Genomic DNA, 18469 nt, shown 5'->3' on the forward strand with positions numbered 1-18469 from the left:
AAGCGGGCACCATCCTAAGAACACTGCGGTCAGCTGCAAGTCCTTCCTCCGGAATCCAACGACACAGCTCGACGAGACCCGGCTTCCCTGGCACCTCTGACCTCTACTCACCTCTACAGCCAAGCTGAGAAGCGTGAGTGCGACGAGACCTCGAGGGACCGACGATCGCCAAGACTGCACGACTTCTTTGCAACAAGCCCACCGAGTCTTCCACTGGTGAGTGCTTTGGGGTCCGAGAAGCCCCAACCCTGAGCAGCTCCAGCACCGAAGATCAGCCCTCCAGCATCTCCACGATCTGCGTGGGGCCCTTCTGCTTTTTGCTGCTCACCGCGTTGTTTGGCTACTAGCCGGCTGGCTTGTGGCCTTCTTAACGACGCCCGACGACATCACTGCTGCTGGTCTGGTTGCTCCAGACTGGCCCTTGCTTCCTTCTTCAAGAGAGTCACCCCGGACCCTCCTGGTCCACTCCAGACGCCATTTTGAGTCCACCGCGTGGGCTTGAATTTGCCAAGGCTTTGTTGCCCAATCCTGGGTCCAGCGACGCCGACAGCTTCATCCATCGTGGGACAGCTCGCTCCTCCATCCTGGTCGCCGACAACGCCTCCTGGTCCGTGAGATCTGCAGAGCACAGCGTCACCCACTCACCTAGTCGAGGTGACTACCATCCGGTGCCCTCCTGGTGCCACCTGACTACTGGCTAGTAGTCACGAACTTGGTCCCCTCTGCTTTCAGGTGTCATCCATCTTCAAGATCCAGGCTTGGATCACTTCGAACTCTCTTCACTGGTCGCCTGCCAGCATCTTTCTTCCAGGCTCCTGGTCCGTCTACGAGGATTCCCGACGTCTTTTGAGACATATGCAGCTGCAGCCCCTGGGCTAGGTAACTTCGGCATTTCGGTGCCCCAGCATAGCCTCACTATCCAAGGGTCAGGATCCACTTTCGTTTTCCTCCTACCAGGTCGGGTTCGCCCGAGAACACTAACTTTCTGAAATCTAGCTACCATAGACTTTGTCCCGCATCCCGCGTGAGAGTGCACACTCTGCACCCGAGTCCCCTAGGCCTCCTAGAAGTAATCTGAAGATTCTATAGTCAAGACCTAGCGATTCCAAAGCCTATTAGTACTGTACTTACCTGCTAGTAATTTCGCATTCCACTTTCAGAGTATATGGTTTTCCGTGCCCCTCGGGCATTTGTATATACTGTGCTAACTTAAGTATTTTCGTAAGAGTTTTGTTTTGTGCTTAGTACCCTGTCCTCATAAAGAGTACAGGGCTGTTGTGATTTTAATAAATACACTGTTTATTTTCATAACACTTGTGTGGTGTCCTTTCACTGGGTGTTCAAGGGGTACATGTGTGGTATAACAGCTGGCTTAACACGCCCTCTCGAGTCTTTAGCCTTAGACTGCTCGTATCCATGCTACTAGGATAGCTGGTCTATAAGGTTGACTTACAACCAATCATCAATAAGGGTAGTTTGGACTGATACAAAGTGCTCACTAGAATAGTGAACATTATATATCAGGCCAACTTCTCACAAGCACGTCGCACGCAGAGAGCAACACAGCAAATACAGACAGCAGCAAGGCACATACAGACAGCTGCAGGGCACACACAGAGAGCAACACAACAAATAGCGGCAGTATGGCACAAACAGACAGCTGCACAGCTAAGGCCTTGGAGTCCCGGTATCCGAATGACCGAGGTATGTACTGTTAGAAAACAAATGATATGGACTGCAACACAACATGCAGCAGCACAGAGAGCAGTGCGGTGCACCCCATAGTAGGTGGCAAAATTCTTACCTTTTTACATTCACACTCAGTTACGGTGACATACACCACAGAGCTTATAACCGTGCTGCTACCTAGTTACAGCCAACACCACAACCTGATACTACGGCCTGCCCCCTAAAACTGGTGCTGTCCCCTGAGCCGCCTATGGAAGCGGCGCTGGTGCATCTTGCAGAGGAGTGTGCGCCTCATGCAGTGATTGGTGCGAGCACCTATGCTGGTCTTGTGCCTCCCGCTGTGGTAGCGCGTGCATGCCCCCGGAAGAGTGATGCTCAAGTGCGTGTGCGTCTGTGTCTGGTCTTCTATCTTCTGCTGAGGAGTGTGTGTGTGTGTGATGAGAGTGGGTGGTGTTATTTGTATGTGGTCTCTGCAGAGACAGCAATACAGCTGAGGGACAGTCACACAGGAAAGACGACGTTGTGCAGCAACGAGTGCACAGAAGCACATGGTATAGGAGTGATGGAGAGCCTGAGGGTGTGGTGGTTAAGAGAAGCATACAATGGCCTACCCCGATCATTTTGTCTGGAGGGAAAGCGGCCGCAGCCCTGCAATTTACACGCTCGTAGAGGGAAACTGTGGTGAGTAGACTATGACGTCTCACAGACAGAGGCAGCCTGGCGCTTTTGCAACCGTAGTGCTTGTCAGCATGTGTATCCTTATGGCAAACGTGGAAGAGCCGAGTGTGTGTCAGAGGCTGGTTGTGGCAAGCGAGAATAATTAAAACAAGAAGCCGTTAGGGGACTGCTCACACCGCAAAGCGAGGACGGGTTAGGGGGACAGGCAAGCCACACCATGAAATCCTCTCACTTTCAAGTCAAAGTAATTAGAGAAGAACAAGATTCATAGGCCTCTTTTATAGCGCGCTTGGAGAGAGTGAGAAAGAAAGAGCACTCTGAGGAGGGCTGGTCAAACACTATCAGGAAGAAATAGTAACCCAAAACAAGAAACAAACCAGTAATTGGGCGGTGCTCCGTGAAAGGAAACAAAACGCAACAAGCTGCGGGCGGGGTAGAGCTCCTGGCAAATGGCCTCGCAATGCTGGCAAATGGCCGGAGGGAAGCCGGATGGGGACGGGAGAGCCTGGTGGGGGGGCGGGAGTGCGAGCGAGGGGAGGAGAAGTGTGGCAGGCAGATTAGGAAGATGCACGTGCTTGTGTGGTCACGTGACCCGCTTTTGTGGTCACGTGACTCACATGCACTGTGGAAAAACCGCAGTGGTTTGACGAGTCGATTGAGCACTTGAATTTTAGCCTATTACATTCGCAAGCGAATGATAATAGGCGAAACCTAAAAAAATGGAGTGGGAATTCAAGTTACCAGTCGCTGAATTTTTTTTTCTCTTTTTTTTGTGTTAGGACCTTTCTTTTGCTGGGTTGTCGCCTTCTAGTGCTGATGGCAGTATGTGCGCCAGTTCTTGATAACTCACTCTTCTCATCTGATTAACCAGTGGTCAGCTTTGAAAAGGGATAGTTCTAAAAGGCACAATTTTATATTGGATTTTTCTTGAGGCCAGGGGGCAAACCATGCACAAATGGATCCTTCCTATTCCTGAATGGAGGATTGGTAGACCTGATGGTTTCAAGGATGTTTACGAAGTAATCTTTGAAGAGGCTCATTGTCAGCTTTTTTTAAAGTTGCTGGGTTGCTAGATAAATCTGGCTTGTTTTCAGTATGTTTCAAAACTGGACTCTCAAAACACAATCTGACTTTTCATTGTGGGTCTTTTGAAGGAATCTGACTTGAACAAGGATGTGTGCATTGTGGTTTTAATGTTACGCTTCTGAGTGAGATTTACAATCTATCAGCAAATGTATTTTGACCTGTATTCCAAACCAAGGTTTGACGTTGATGCAGGGAGATTAACTTTGAGAGTCAGCGTTACATAAACTGTATTCTTACATCGAAACGCATCTTGGCTGCTCGGTATTGTATTTCTTTATTATTTTCTTTCTTTGGAGCTACTGCATACATAATATTGTGGTCTCTCACCAGTTTGTTGTGTTAAGGAAGCTTTAGTAGCGACAGGATCCTTTTTAGCAACATGAGGTGGATTTGTTGTTTTCGATTTGGTGGCTCAGTGGACTAATGCGTCCACTGTAGTGGTGACATTAAACATATATGTTATTCAGCCAAGATACCCTTCTGGGTGAACGTGCGCTTTACAAATACATATGTTTTGTTATTATGTTGTGATGGCCAAAAGGATTTTACTTACTTTGACAGCAGTTGGTGTGGTACCTAGTACCCCCGTATATTCATATGGAAGGCTGCTATCAAACTGGTCTATGGTGGTGAAGATTTCACTTTTTCATTTATTCAGGCAGCTTGGATAATGAGAACACGTGTTCCATTTAAAAAAATGTTTGCTCGGTGTTATACGCGCTGAAGTCGGAATCTTAATTTTTCTTAGTCCAGTTGGAATGGAGCTAATAATATTATTCAAACTAGGTGAAAAATGCTAGTGAAGATTAGTTTCATTTGAGTGGTTTGAGGTCAGAAAAGGATATTTTCTCTACTGTTTGGATAACATGCAGAGTCGGTACCCATCTAGATGACCACATTTTGTACTGTTTGGGTGGGGAATAGTCTTTTCATATTCTGCTTATTATCATTATTTTTCATAACGAAAACACCCTTCTGTGAAAAATTGAATACCAATTTTATTACTTCAGGCTAATAAGGTGAAAAATAGAATCCACATTAGATTTGGTACAAATTCAGGGTCGTTTCAAGTGCAAGTGAGGGGTTGGGTTATCATTAGGATTAGAGTTAGCGTAAGGTTTAGGTATATGTTAGATTAAAAATTTGTTTCATGCTTAGTGGATTATGTGGAAGCAAGGATAAGGAGTAGGATGAAGGTCAGATTTGCAATTAGACTAGGCTATATCTGATTAGGAACAAGACTTGGCTTAGTTCATGCTTAGATCGGACTGGGACAAACAATTAGGGTTAGGATTAAAGTTTAAATGTTTTTCTAGAAAAGCATTATTAAAATCGGGAGAAAGCTTCACTTGAAAATCAGTTTATTTCTTCAGTTTATTTATTCAACCAAATAGATTCTAATTACATGTTTATTCCAATGCAATTTACAGCAAAATCTGCCTCGTATTTTGAAATGGTGTTTAATGAAAATCTTTTAGTGAAATTGAAATTCCAATGAATATTGTACCTTTTGCTGGTTAATCCGCTTAGAAATATTCCAAACCTAGACTGGGACTGAAAGATTTCCTTAAAAGATGCCAGGTGGCGCAATTAAGTTAAGACTCAACACCATCGAGTAGACTTGATTGCAAAGTATATAAATGCTGCTTCTCTATCTACACCTCTTCAGCTTGACTTGGAATCTGTACCAAAGAACTGAATGTTCAACATAAAGTGACTGCTATTTTACCAAGGAATTGAAATATGAGACACCTGTTCTCCCTTTTGCAGAAGCTCTCAAAATCCTATTGCTTACCTACGAGAAAAGCCACCTTGTTTAAAAAAAACATTGTATTAATTTTTATCACATCTTCATGGTTGGCACAGAACAAACCTATAGATCAAGAATATTTACAAAAATATACAAGAAAGAAAAAGCCAAACACTCATGATTGCTCGATTCCCAAGACCCAATCAACACAACCCCATCCTAATAAATCCCATGCAACCGTGTTTTTTCATCCATGGACCATGGCCTAGCTTGCAAGGTTCTAGCAAGATCCTCCTGTAACCATCCCAACCCTTCCATATCTTATGATGATTCTGGGGGCAGCATCTCGCCACATATATGGGGCACTCCAAACCCATACAATGATCCATCCCTGTGGCCTATTTAGTAACCGAGGCTCCTCAGTACCCTTCCAAGTCTGTGGGATGTCTTACTTAGCGATGAGGCCTAGCCAGAGCTACGCCCTCTGACATCCATTACTTTCCATGTTATACGTAATATGTTAAGAATCAATCTCTTCCACACCAGCGCTGTTACGAGGGCGCCTAGCACTCCATTTCAAAAAAGCAGAAGAGCAGGGCCGTAACAGAATGTGTGTGACAAATCACCATCTGGGATCATCACAGCACAGACAACTTCTGGTCACAATCAGAACAGATGTGCTCTAGTGTAGTAAGTAAGGGGAAGTGGTCCAAGTTGAATTAAACAGAACTGTGAGGCTATTACAGCCTGCCTGGGGGCGGCCAATGCCACAATCCAGTCCTCGTCCTCCGTTGTTCCCAGATTTTTCATAGTCCCCTCACTCCACAATAGGAGCAGGTTGATTATGAAGTAGCATCTGATAAATGGAGGATAGTTTATCTTCCTTAATATTAGTAAGTAAGATCTTCGCTTCCAAGGGGGAGAATTCAGTGACGACTGAGACATTTCGAAGCTGCAGGTACCGAGAAAACAGGGTGCGGTGCAGTTGATATTCCGCTTGAAGGTCCTGAAAGGACTTCAAAGACCCATGATTAAGCACATCGTCCAGCAAAACAATACCAATGTTGTCCCAGGCGGAAAAACCCTGAAGAGCCACAATCTGTGGGAGCCAAGTCTCCGTCCACAGTGGAGTCTCCAGTGTAAGCCTACTTGCCCATCCCATGGATTTCGCCACATCCACTCTGATCTTCAGCACTTCTTTTGTGGCGGATGATAAAGTGGGTGATATAGCTACCCCATAAAGCAAGTAAGGGAGGTTGCTGCTACTGACCCATTATCCAGCCCTCTGTCATATAGGCCGGATCAGCAAACACCTCAAACCACCAATCATTCACAATTAGAAGATGTGTGATTCTATATTGGAGGAGGAGGTCGGGGTAGCTATTCCCCAGTCAAAGTTATGTCGGCACCATTTATCAAGAGAAATCCAAGGGAACTCTCCAGTTCCATAGCAAGTTATGAATCACAGTGCTAACCTTAACAAAGAAGGACTGGTGCTTTGCAAACGGGTATTTCTGGAGCTGATGAAGTTTAAGAAGGTAAACCATCTATATAATGGCTGAGTGACCCAATAGGGATAGCGGGAGCGAGGACCAAAATTGGACATCTTTGAAGAGACGATCGAGCTGAGGTTGGAGGTAAGTTGTAAGCCTAACGCCTATCATTGGTAATGAAGCCTCTCCATTATTTAAAATGTAAAGGGAGCACCTGCAGCTCAGGTGCACATGGCATGTGACAATGGGGTTATGTGAAGGTCTTGGCCCTATTCATGAGGAGTTTGGATTAAGACCCAAAGGATCTGTAGAGCCCGAGGTCCCGTCTCTTGTGGGTTATCTAAAAATAACAGAACAGTGTCAATGTTAAGTGAGATTCTATCACTCACTTCTGGAGACCATTGAAATATGTGGAACAGGGCATCTACATGAACCCATGCTGCCAAGGGCTGGTTGGCCTTGGCAACCAGAAAGGGGTAAGAGAACATCCCTGTCAGGTGCCCCGTCTTATAGGGAATCAATATGACATAGCTCTTCCGACCTTCAACCTCACCAGGAGATTAGTGTAGAGGAGGCGCAGGAGCCCAATAAATTTGGGACCATAACCAAAGCGATCTAGAAGTCCGAAACAGTAATCCCAGTCAACAGAATCTACTCCATTCAAATGGCCAGATAGTCAGCCACACAGCTCTTTGGTGTTGTGAACTAGGCGTATATTGTGCCTTGTGGCCTGAAAGGCATAACTCCAGATTGGTCCGGATGCACCAGATGGGCAATTACTCCTGGGGGCCGGTTAGCCAACATCTTAGCCCAAATTTTAACCTCTGAATTCAATCAAATCGGTAGACATTCCACACAATTTATTGCCATTAAGGTTCGGTTTCGGGGTCACCACAGTTTCAACTGATGAGATCCTGAGGTTATTCACCACTCATCAGAGCTTCACCTGGGGCGAAAGCAGGTGCCAAAATTTGGCAGGATACCCGCTAGGTCCCAGTGCTTTGACCGCTTGAAGCGCTCTGAGCTCTTTGCAGGTGACCGCCACTTTCAAGGAGTCACACTCTGCCAGGGGGAGGTGCCACACTGGTATCTCAACCTAGAATTGGCGAGGGTCCCCTGAGGCCATCAGACCTTTCAAAGTCCTCATAGGTCGCAAATGCATTTGCAATGTCCTCGCTACCCATTATTTGAGACCCAGCGTGTTTTCAAGCTACACAACTGGAGCACCCGTGAAGTGCAGAACCCATGTAATATTGTACTGGCCTGCTCCCCATTGATAAATACCTTGTGGGCCTCCTGTGCGAGTTCTTGTCTAAGTAGAGTTTGTGTGTTAAGAGTCGCGTAGGAGAGCCTCCACCATCGTTGCAACATATTGTCGCTCGAGGTCCGGAACTCGGGGTTCAATATCTTCCCCTGAGCGCCCACCTTCTATCCCTTGCAATAGCTAATTATGTCACCGCGAAGAGTGGCTCTCCCAAAGGACACCGTCCAGACTCTGGATTCTCATGCAGAAATTACTGACCAGTCTCCCAAAACTCGTCTCCCACGAGGCACCAGTGGCTCAGCGCCACCCGCCCTAGAGCGCATCTGTCCCCAAGCCAGGTCCAGAGTCACCAGCGAGTGATCTGAGAGGCCCTTTGCCAGGATACGCACAATAAGTACACGGTGGCCATCGCGACAGGGTAGGAGAATATGGTCCAGGCGGGAAAAGCATTTGCGAGCCCATGTCTAAAACGTATATTTGCGAGCAGTCTGGTAACGGGCTACCCACACGTCAACTAAGTACATGTTGTGAAGAACGGTAGAGAGTAAAGTTGGGCCGACCAAGGAGCGATCAAGGTCACTCCCCAAAATTCATGGTGCACAAGGCATCTACCGAAGGATGTCGCCCAGCTTCTTCAAAAACTCAGAAGTAATGGGAGGAGAAACCTAGATGCAGATCAAAGAGATTGAAGAACCCCCTAAAATGCCCATATCTGCCACATCGCAGCCAAGGCTGTTGTGCCACACCCTGGACACTGGGGGAAGACGTGTGGCGCCACAGCCAGGGCGAATGACGCTGAAACTCTGGAACTCACGGTCCGATCCCTGGCACCAGGTCAGCCCAGCACCATGTGACTGGGCAATAACTCGCTTAATCTTCCTGATGGCCCCCAGGGGCGGGCTGCCTTCGGGTAGCTGTTTGCACTTCACAAATACTGGATTTAAATTTACACCACCACAGGGGCGTGTTGATGGATCAGAATGACGTGTCTCGTGAGTCCCGGTGGAAGCCCTAATGCTATACTTGCGATAACTCCTGTGGTACAGAAAGGGACAGGTGTTACCCATGAGATGCGTTTTTACTAACAGAAGGATATCAGGGTTGGACCTATGAGCCACCTTGAATATTGCCACACACATGATGTTAAAACATTTTTTAGCATACAATTGACATTCCAAGAAAGAGTGTCAGCTTGTCTGGGGAGACAGACCGCCGAGTCTCGGCCAAGTGTTCAGACCTGCCGAGCATGGGACTGTGTGGTTCCATATCTCTGTACAGATGACTTGTGTATATGTTGGTCACCATATATGCAATGTATCATCAGTGGGTTAATCCTGAAGAGACCCCAGCCACCAACCCCCTTGCACAACTCCCACCCCATCCTCTGCAAACTAGAAATACCCATCGTGGAGCAACTAGGGACAATAGCCAACTGTGCTAGACTATCATGTGAATCTCCCCCTATTATGCAAAACCCTACTCTAAAGAGACTTTGCTAGAAACTAATGAAACCGCACAAAAGAAAAGAGCAAAGGAGACTTGGTGTGTGTGATGATGCAAAACCTATTGTGCCATTTCTATGTCTACAGAGGCACCTGCCCTAATAGAGGCCGTAATTATTACACATGGTACCGTAAAGTTAGTGGAAGCTCAGTAGATGCAGAGTCAGTGGGCTCCTCCCGTGCCTCAGTGAAGCCCACATCCCGATTAGGAGATCTCTCTGTCCTAAGGGTGTGGGCGCTACGATTCCTGTGGCGCTGTCCCTGCCGCGGGGTGCTCTGTCACTCACCTGAAGGCCCCTGCTACCTTCCCCACCCAATGACTGTGAAGGGACCCCCCCCCCGCTTGTGCAGCGCTGGGTGATCTGCAATACAATCCCATGTTGTCTGATGTGCATCAAAGAAGGTATGTTTCAGAAAGATGACCTTCAGGCATGCTGGGAAAAGGAGCATGTACTTGATGTCCATAGCTTTAAGTTTTTGGTTTACTTCCTCAAAGAGGTGACATTGCTGTTTGGACTTTGAGTGTAGTCTGGGAAGAGCATCACAAGGGAGGATTGATATTTTAAGGATTCTGCCTTTCGTGCTGCTCTATATGTGTATTTAAAAACTGGACAGTGAAGGGACGAAGCAGGACACTCGCCGGGGGCTTCGCAGTCAGTGCTCGTTGGGCCCGTTCGACTATAAAGCAAATGGAAATCTGTCACCCAGCTATGTAACCAGTTAAAAATTAAGGAAGAGGGTGCGATCCCCTCTGCCCCTCAAATGCCCACAATGCGCAGATCGTTGCTCCTCGGGCTTCACTCTGCATTCTCCAACCGAGCCTCCAGTTGCCCCACTGGGCCCTGCAGGGTTGAGGTGAGGCTCGAGATTGACTGTTTCCTTAGTCTTGGATATCCTGCTCTTTACCTCAGTAACTCTGTGTGCACTGTTGCTTAAGTCCTGTTGAATCAGGCCCAAGTCTACTTCCAGTTCTCCCATTTTGCCCTACATTGTGTCCTTGAGATCCTGGATCACCTGCAGGATTGATGCGATCTGGAGGCCCTCTGCCGGTAGGATAAATTCCCTGCCTCGCTGTTGTCGTCTGAGAGAGTTATCTGTTTAGTGTACTTGTCAATTTTTCGCTTCAATGCAATGCCTCAAGACTTGTGCTGTGACATGTTAAGTGCGGAGGCCTCGGGAGAAGGGCAGTCTTAAGCATGGAACCAGGAAGGGGGTGGAGTGCTCTAAACGGGGAGAAACTCCTCATTCCAGCAATGCAGTGGCAACAAAGTCAAGCCCACGAAGGGATCCCCACTGATCAGATCCAAGTCATACACCAGCAGATGTCCGTCACCGCCACTCCCAGAAAAGCAGCACCCGCAGCGTGACACAGAACACCACTGACCTTAGGAGCAGCACAGAGTCCAGCAGAGGCCCATTGTCCACAAATAAAGTGATGTTGCTGTAGTAGTTACAGTTCCTCCGCTACAAAGGTGGATGGAGGGGTGCAAAGGTGGACAGAGGGTCCGGGATTGCGTGCCTCTAGTCTGTCCCCGAACGCGGACTGATCGTGCCCCCGAATAAGGGCTGTCTGCAAGCCGCCCCATGGATGCTGCAGCACTAGCAATTACCCCCCCTCCCAGGTGGTTTACCTGGGAGGGGCCAGCAGTTGGGCAATGTGTTCGGACAGAGGCACCCTGACACAGCACTACTAATGGACCTCAAGTGGGGCCAGGAAGCACCCAGGCCCATGGGCTGTCATCCAGGGAACAATGGCACAGCCGCCCAGTCTCAACACAAAATCCCCTCCAGTGGCCTCACCACAGGCCAGAGTCCGGGTAGAATGGGGCCCCAAAAAGCCTACAGAGCAGTGCACAGAATGAGACAGTCCTCCGCACCAGGCCTGCAGCACCGTTCGTAGCTCTTGCCACAGAATGTCCACCTACCACAGATGCTGTGCTGAAATCATGACTTGGGCTGCTCAGCTCCTGCGGCAGGGCCCTTGAATAAGCAAAGGGTGGGAGGCCGGCCCGGACCACCAAGAGATCACCCGGCAAGCGGCAACTCCTCTACTCGATTCAGGGAAGGTACCAGGATCAAGGTTTGGTCAGTGGCTCGGGCAGCATCTCGGGCCTGCGCGCCCCTGGTCGAAGCGTCACCCAGGGGGAAAGTGCCCTATTGTCGATTCCAACTAGTGGGGCTCCTGGATCGCCACAAAGTCACCTCTCCAGCCCTCCTCCGGGCTGGTTTGCGGTCCTTCAGTCATGCAGCTCGAGTATTAGTATACAATGGTTCATATACCAAGGTTATAGGGATCCTTCATCCAATTCCAACTTTGCCTTCAAATAGATAGACCAATTTGTGGTCTCAGCAGTGAAAAGCTTTTGTACCTTAGAATTTTAGGTCTATGAATGCATCTAGAAAATTGATTTAGTGTCCGTATTCCAAGAGGAAGTTGACAGAGAAAGCAGTAGACCACTAAGCACATAACCTGATGGAAACTTTGCAGCAGATTGATGCCTGAACCTTGGACTTTCCCTATGTATCTCATACAGATTCATTGGGAATTACTGTATTGTATAATAGCTGCTTTACCGCTCCTTCAGATACAGGGTGTCACCCTTGCCTTAAATTATAAAAAGTTTCTCAAGATGTAAAGCTCCAGATTTTGGAAATCCCTTTATGTTGTGAATTTGCTCAGTGTCGGTATTCTGTGTACTGGAAAAGTTTAAGGAGTCCAGATAAAAAGCTAGATCTTTAGGGATGTTCACCACACCTGCATCATTCTATGCTGCCCAGCAATATGTCAATTGTGCATACTTCTCTCAAGTCTTAATTGGGCAGATGCTAGTCCTTACTGTGGAAGCCTCAATATAGGAAACCATCCAGGGAGAGGACAAGTCAAAAATACTGCAGGTCATGCTTTGTCTTCCATGTTGCTTACATCTTAGGAAAGCTGAATTGATAGCCCCTTTAGGCATATTTTTCTAGTGAGTGATGAACCTGTTTGTGTATTTTGTTAGTTTGAATAAGCTGACCTTGGGCATCCCAAGTTTTACCAATTGTTCAAGTATGATCCAGTCTTCCATTCATGTTTTCTTTCATTCTGGTTAGCACTTTGTGTTCAGAAGGTAGTGGCTGCACACCTGCATTTGCATGGGAGTAAATGGTTCTAAAGGAGATCTCCCAGAAACAGTTGTTATAGTGCTGCAAAAATGAGGTTGTACTTAAGCTGGAGGAATCCCAAAATTGAGACTCATTGAACGAAAGACTTCAGTCTGTTAGGGTGGTGATGAAGTATCCTTCTTATGAAGGCATTTACACATTTGGAGAGAATTCCTAGAGGAGAGGTCTTTCCGCTGTGTATATCGGACGCAAGTGGTCAGGCAGCTCTGTTTCTAAGGCTGATTGGATATGTTGTGTTATTGCTGGTACCTCAGGTGAAACAGAGGTTTATGTTACCTAGGATGTTGCCGACGACTCACTCCACAAAGATTAGTGGAGAGTTATGCTATGGAAGCAGAATGTTTGTGTTTGATAGGATTGAATGTGGTGGGTGCAGCACAACATGTTAGGCAGACTGATGTTTGCCCTTCCTGGGTGTTCTCTTAAGGAGGTGCTCCTGAAGAGCTGAGCAAGCAGGTTTTAATGTAAGGGATCGTTGATCATAATGCTAAAGGCCAAATGCACATTGGTTTGTTGGGGTTTGGGACTGTCAGTTTGACTGTAATGGCTTTTCATTTCTAGCAGCAAGATTCTCGATTTGCAGCCTCCCCCTAGACGTGTAGAGTTCTGCATAAAATCAGCGAAATTGCTCAGTGATAGCAAGCGGGTGGTAATGGTCTGTCCCTTCGGAATCAATGATCTTACTTATATGAGGTTGTTCAGAACAATCCCTGATTTTATTAGTCAGGATACGAGCTGGTCTCCCCTCCTCGCCATACCTACGGGCAGTGTGTCTGCGTGAAGTGTATCGTACTTCAGTCTCAGCAAGCGTGTCATATTCCTGTATAAGCTCATGTAGACGGCACATGATATCTGCCGATGGGGCGGCTGTATAATTATGATCTAGGTCGCGTAGTGCAGTTTCGATTTTAGATGGTTGCGTTCTCAGATCTTTTAATATGCCCGCTGTGGTGCTTATGCATACTCCCCGAATGGTCACCTTGAAGGCCTCCCATAAAGTGGAGGCACTGTCCACAGATCCCTTATTGATCTCAAAGTACTGTCCTATTGCCTTCCGCACCGTAGCCTCATATACTGGATCCAGTAGCGCCTCCGACCGCAGCTGCCACGTGAAAGGACGGTGTACCACTGTCGAGATACTAATATCTAGTAGTACCTGGTTATGGTCCGAAAAAGTGCGCGGTAAATTAGTGACCTCTGATACCCAGTCAGATGCATCCTCTCCCAGCAGCCAATAATCCAACCGAGACCAACAATTGTGTGACGGCGTAGCATGGGTACCCTCTTTCACCGAAGTGTTGTGAACTCTCCGCACATCCATCAGACCAAACTCCAACATGGCACTCCGTACAACTTGAGCCACCCTAGCGGTCCGATTCGACAATTGATTAGATTTATCTAGCTCAGGATTAAAATAGGTATTAAGATCACCACCCCACAAGATTACCGCGTCCGGCCATTCTCTCAACTTAACATACATTCTTAGGAAGCAGTCCGGGTCATCTACAATTGGTCCGTACATGTTTACGATGGTTACCAAGTATCCTCCCTGCTTCCCCTGTACCATTGCACAGCGCCCCTCCACATCCACATGCATCCGGAGTGAAGTAAACACGATGCCTCTCCGGATCAAAATCAGCACACCACTGGCATAGGACGAGTAGGAGGAAGCAAGTCTGTAGCCTGCCCATCTGCTAGCAAGCCCCTGCTCCGTATGCTTTTTTTAAAACATGTTTTTATTGTATGGAAGTCTCAGAAAAAGCGGGGCACAAAGCACAGCGACATTAGCACTATTAACTTACAAGCAACAAGAATATGCAGTTTCAAGGACACTACACAGCCATGTATGGCCCACATCCCGGAGGGTGGGCGGCTCAGGATCAAGGCATGTCCAACAAGGGAGAAGTCCGCATCCGCCCTGCTCCGTATGCTTAGTTAAATATGTTTTCTGCAGCAGAGCTACATGGATATCATGATGGGACAAATAGGCCAGGATCTGTCGTATTATCTTAGGAGAATTTAGCCCCCTTCCAGGTTAATAATCTGTGGCGTTCACCCATTGAGCACTTCAATATGTCCATTGCGCAGAACAGCCATAACAGACCAGTACAACAGAGCGACAGCAATGCAACAAATATAATAATGACCATATTCTTCGACTCCCAATCCAGTCAACAATTGCACAGAAAGCAAAATCACTAAAAAAACACAAAACCCATCCCCCCCTCCCCTGCCCTCCACCCACTCTAACCTCCCAATTAGGTCGAAAACGTCTCCCACCCCCCTCCCTCCTTTTAATCCAATCTTTCATACACCTGACAATAGAGGATCACCCACTCGGGGGGAGGGAACAGAAGCGTGCACCCACCATGTGGTGAGGGTGCCAGGCTGAGGCTGTGTGGCACACCTACGTGCCAGCAACCATGAACGACAGTGGCATATAAAATGCCCTGTAAACAAATTACGTGAACAGCATGCAGCATAACAGAGTGAGGAATACTTCTCTCGTCAGGAACCAAAAAACGCACTCGGAAAAACCATGAAACATACTTTCGATAGACTGCCAAACATGTACATGATGAGATAAAGTCACTATATCTATTCTGAATCCTCGGGATTTGACTGGGCAGCTGGGCTACCCTGCCCGTTCCGGTGTGACTTGGGTTTGCAGATATGTTTAGTGAATTTCCGAGCTGAGTTTGAGTCTGTAAAAAAATGCGCATGACCATCATGCGATATTTTCTATTTAGCGGGGTACAACATAGCATACTGTACAGAGGCAGATTGAAGAATTTTCTTTACTGGCACAAACTCCCTGCGTGCCGCCTGCACCGCAGGGGTGTAGTCCGGGAAAAAGGACAAGGTGTTGCCCCCGTGAGATATGGGACTCTTGTCTCTGGCCTCCCACAATATAGGATCTCTATCCGCATAATTCAGTAGCCGTGCTATTATCGGACGTGGTGGTGCGCCCGGTTTAGGTCTAGGGCCCAGTGAGCGATGTGCTCTCTCCACGATCATTACCGATGACAAAACTGGACCAAAAAGCTCGCGTAAGAGATTGTCTATGTACGATTCCATTTTTGAGATAGCAGTGGATTCTGGCAGACAGATTATACGGTGGTTATTATGCCGAGATCGCACTTCCAAGTCCTCGTTTTTAGCTTTAATGATCTCTGGGACTTTCCATCTGTAGTATCTGAATGCGCGATTCAGCCTGCGTATTAACTTGAAGGAGTGATGAAGGGCAACTTATATTTCAGTAAGGAGTTCCAGGTCCTGGGTGTGTAGCAGAAGTAGGCTGTTTTTCCCTGTTTACTCGTACTTGAACATTAATGTCTCAAGTCTAGTGATACCACTGCTGTGTGTGTTGCTTTGGCCATTGGAGAGTTTCATCTTTTCAGCCAGATAGTGTTGCTTTGGATTTAACTGATTTGAAGGTTAGGGGCAGCAGATCTTGTATTTAATGCAGGCATTTACGGAGAGGCAACAATGTTTTTGAAGTGTGGTGGTAAATGGTTGTACTTTCTCAGTTGGTTATTTGAGACTCCAGTAAGCAAGGCGTTGCCATTGTCCAGGTGAGATGCCACCTCGCTTGATCAGCTGTTCACAGTCCACATTTTGGGCTAAATATAGAGTTTGAGTAGAAGAGATGCTTTGCAGCAGTTTCTGCTTTTTTTTTGGGCTCTGGACCAAAGTTGTTTGTTCCTTTTACAAGTTCTACTTGGGATTTCCAAATTAATCTGCTTCACCTCTCGTCTGACCTGTGCGGGACATTAACCCGGTTATCCATTTTTTGGGTGGAATACTTGTTTGAACCTGTGCATTCAACTTTTATTTTTGCTTAGGCTACAGCCACTCTTTTGCTGCACATAAGGTCGGCTCTTATGTGGAGTTAGTTTGAGCATAGTCATTACATTGTACATATTAAACACTCCGTCATGATATCACACTGTGTGTAGCTCATTTAGCCTCCATCCATGGTGTCAGTTGGGAATCAGTTATTGGGGTGCTACGTCGGTATTGTACTTGTATGTGGACTGCGGATCGATCTGCCAACTCGGGTTGCGGGCAATAACGTTTGGGACAACTTAAACAGAATTAGGACAATATTACACTTTTTAACTCGAACTGGAGCAACTCTTCCTGTTCCCCATTTTAGTAGGCGCATGTTCACCTTCTCGTTGCAGCCAGTAAGTACACAGTGCAAGCCCTGCATCTGATGTTGTCTAGCTGTGTTTTTACTGGTGTTCCCTTTACTCCGTACCTTGGGTTTTAACTTGTCGTCTAATTCACGCTGTGCAGTTGTTATGGGTGCCAATATATCATCCATAACCACATCTTGCCTCTGCAAATCACACACAATCATGTCCCAGTATGTTGCATTTGCGATTTTACATACGCCTAGTGTTTCCTTTCTGTGTAGCGCAAAACACTTTACACTTTAGCCCATACTTGTATTGAGTGTTTGCAAGCCAATGCCATCGGGGTTCAGGGGACTGTCATCTTTTAGTAATCAATTGTTTCGCCACTACTAACCCCAGAGCGGTAAAGCGAGAGGTCACTTTTTGACTTATGCTCTTGCGATAAATGTGTTGTATACGCGTTTCCTACTCCAGAGGTACCGTGCCTTCCATTCAGCGTGTCAGGGCATCGGTTACTGTTCTCCAGTATTCCCCAAGCCGTGGACAGCTCCACAGCATGTGTAGTCGGTCTACGTCCGTGGTATAGCATTACGGGTACCCGGTGTCCTCGCGGTTGAAATATTTATTCATTTTGGCCGGTGTAAAATATGCTTTTTGTGCTACATGATATAGTATTAAATAGTAGCACATGTTCTGTGGTACGCTGATAGGAACTTCTAATACAGTGGCCCACTCAGAGTTTGTGTAGTGACGGTGAAGATCTCCCTCCCAATTCAAACTGCAAGGGGCACAGTACTATCGCTGTGTGATGCTTGAGGAAGGTAGTGAGCCATTTTGTAAGGTATCGGCCTTGCCTCATGACATGTAGGTATTGTATTGTTAAGTGCATTGGGGGTTCCTAGGTCATGTGACCCCAGTGTTTGCTCAGTGTTGCTATAATTGTACGATGCAATAGGAACTGACCCGGCTGGAGTCCATTCCCTTCAACCAGCGAGGCAAACGTTATCAGGGCACCTTCACGATATAAGTCTCCGATGTCCTGAATCTCCTTCTTCCCAGTGGCGTAGCTCCAATAAGGTGACTGTTGAGGTGCCTCTGAGGGTTATCAGTAGCGCAGGTGCATCTGTTTTGTGTGATGTATAAGCTCTCGTGATAGCAGCAATATGCTATATTGAGCAGCAGCAGCGTCTTCTCTTTATTACATAGGTGAAGCAGTGTGAGGAATGCGCGAAGGGACCAGGGCGGGGAGATGGCCGCTGTGTCGGGTAGTTGATGCCCAGAGAGCCACCTGGGCATCAATTGCCGCTGCGCAGCAAGATAATACTGCTCTTGATTGGGCAGTGCCAGCCCTCCTTGATTTGTCGGTAGATAGTTTCCGAAGTTCTAGTATGTTACAGGAGTTTCCTAGATAAAACCCCTTACTGCTCCCTCAATGTTTCAGAACAGTGGCGGTGGTATATACAGGGGCAGGTTGATGCAGTAGTATAGAAGCTGCAGTAAATCTACTATTTTGATCAAGGCCACTCGGCCTGTAATAGTCAGAGGGAGCGTGCCAAAGTGAACCTGTGCATTCCTGCTGGTTCTTATAACTCGGACAAATTTGTTCATAGTGGATGTGCTTTTGTCTTGTTCTCTCTCTGACCTATGCATGCCTGACAGATCAGGTTTAATCTTGTGTTTCCCTTAGGCTGATGCATGTT

General features: G+C 47.1%; 1 protein-coding gene across 1 annotated transcript in view; it reads left to right on the forward strand.

The window, feature by feature from the left end:
• Positions 1-18469, forward strand: part of SPAG5 (sperm associated antigen 5) — a 643746-nt gene that overhangs the window by 113667 nt on the left and 511610 nt on the right. The window contains exon 9 of the mRNA XM_086955159.1: positions 18457-18469. This exon is cut by the window's right edge and continues 107 nt beyond it. Coding sequence (XP_086811285.1) covers positions 18457-18469 — 13 coding nt within the window. The remainder of the gene's footprint in view (positions 1-18456) is intronic.

The sequence above is a fragment of the Lissotriton vulgaris genome, chromosome 2_1 (assembly GCF_964263255.1).
Source record: "Lissotriton vulgaris chromosome 2_1, aLisVul1.2, whole genome shotgun sequence".
Lineage (NCBI taxonomy): Eukaryota > Metazoa > Chordata > Amphibia > Caudata > Salamandridae > Lissotriton > Lissotriton vulgaris.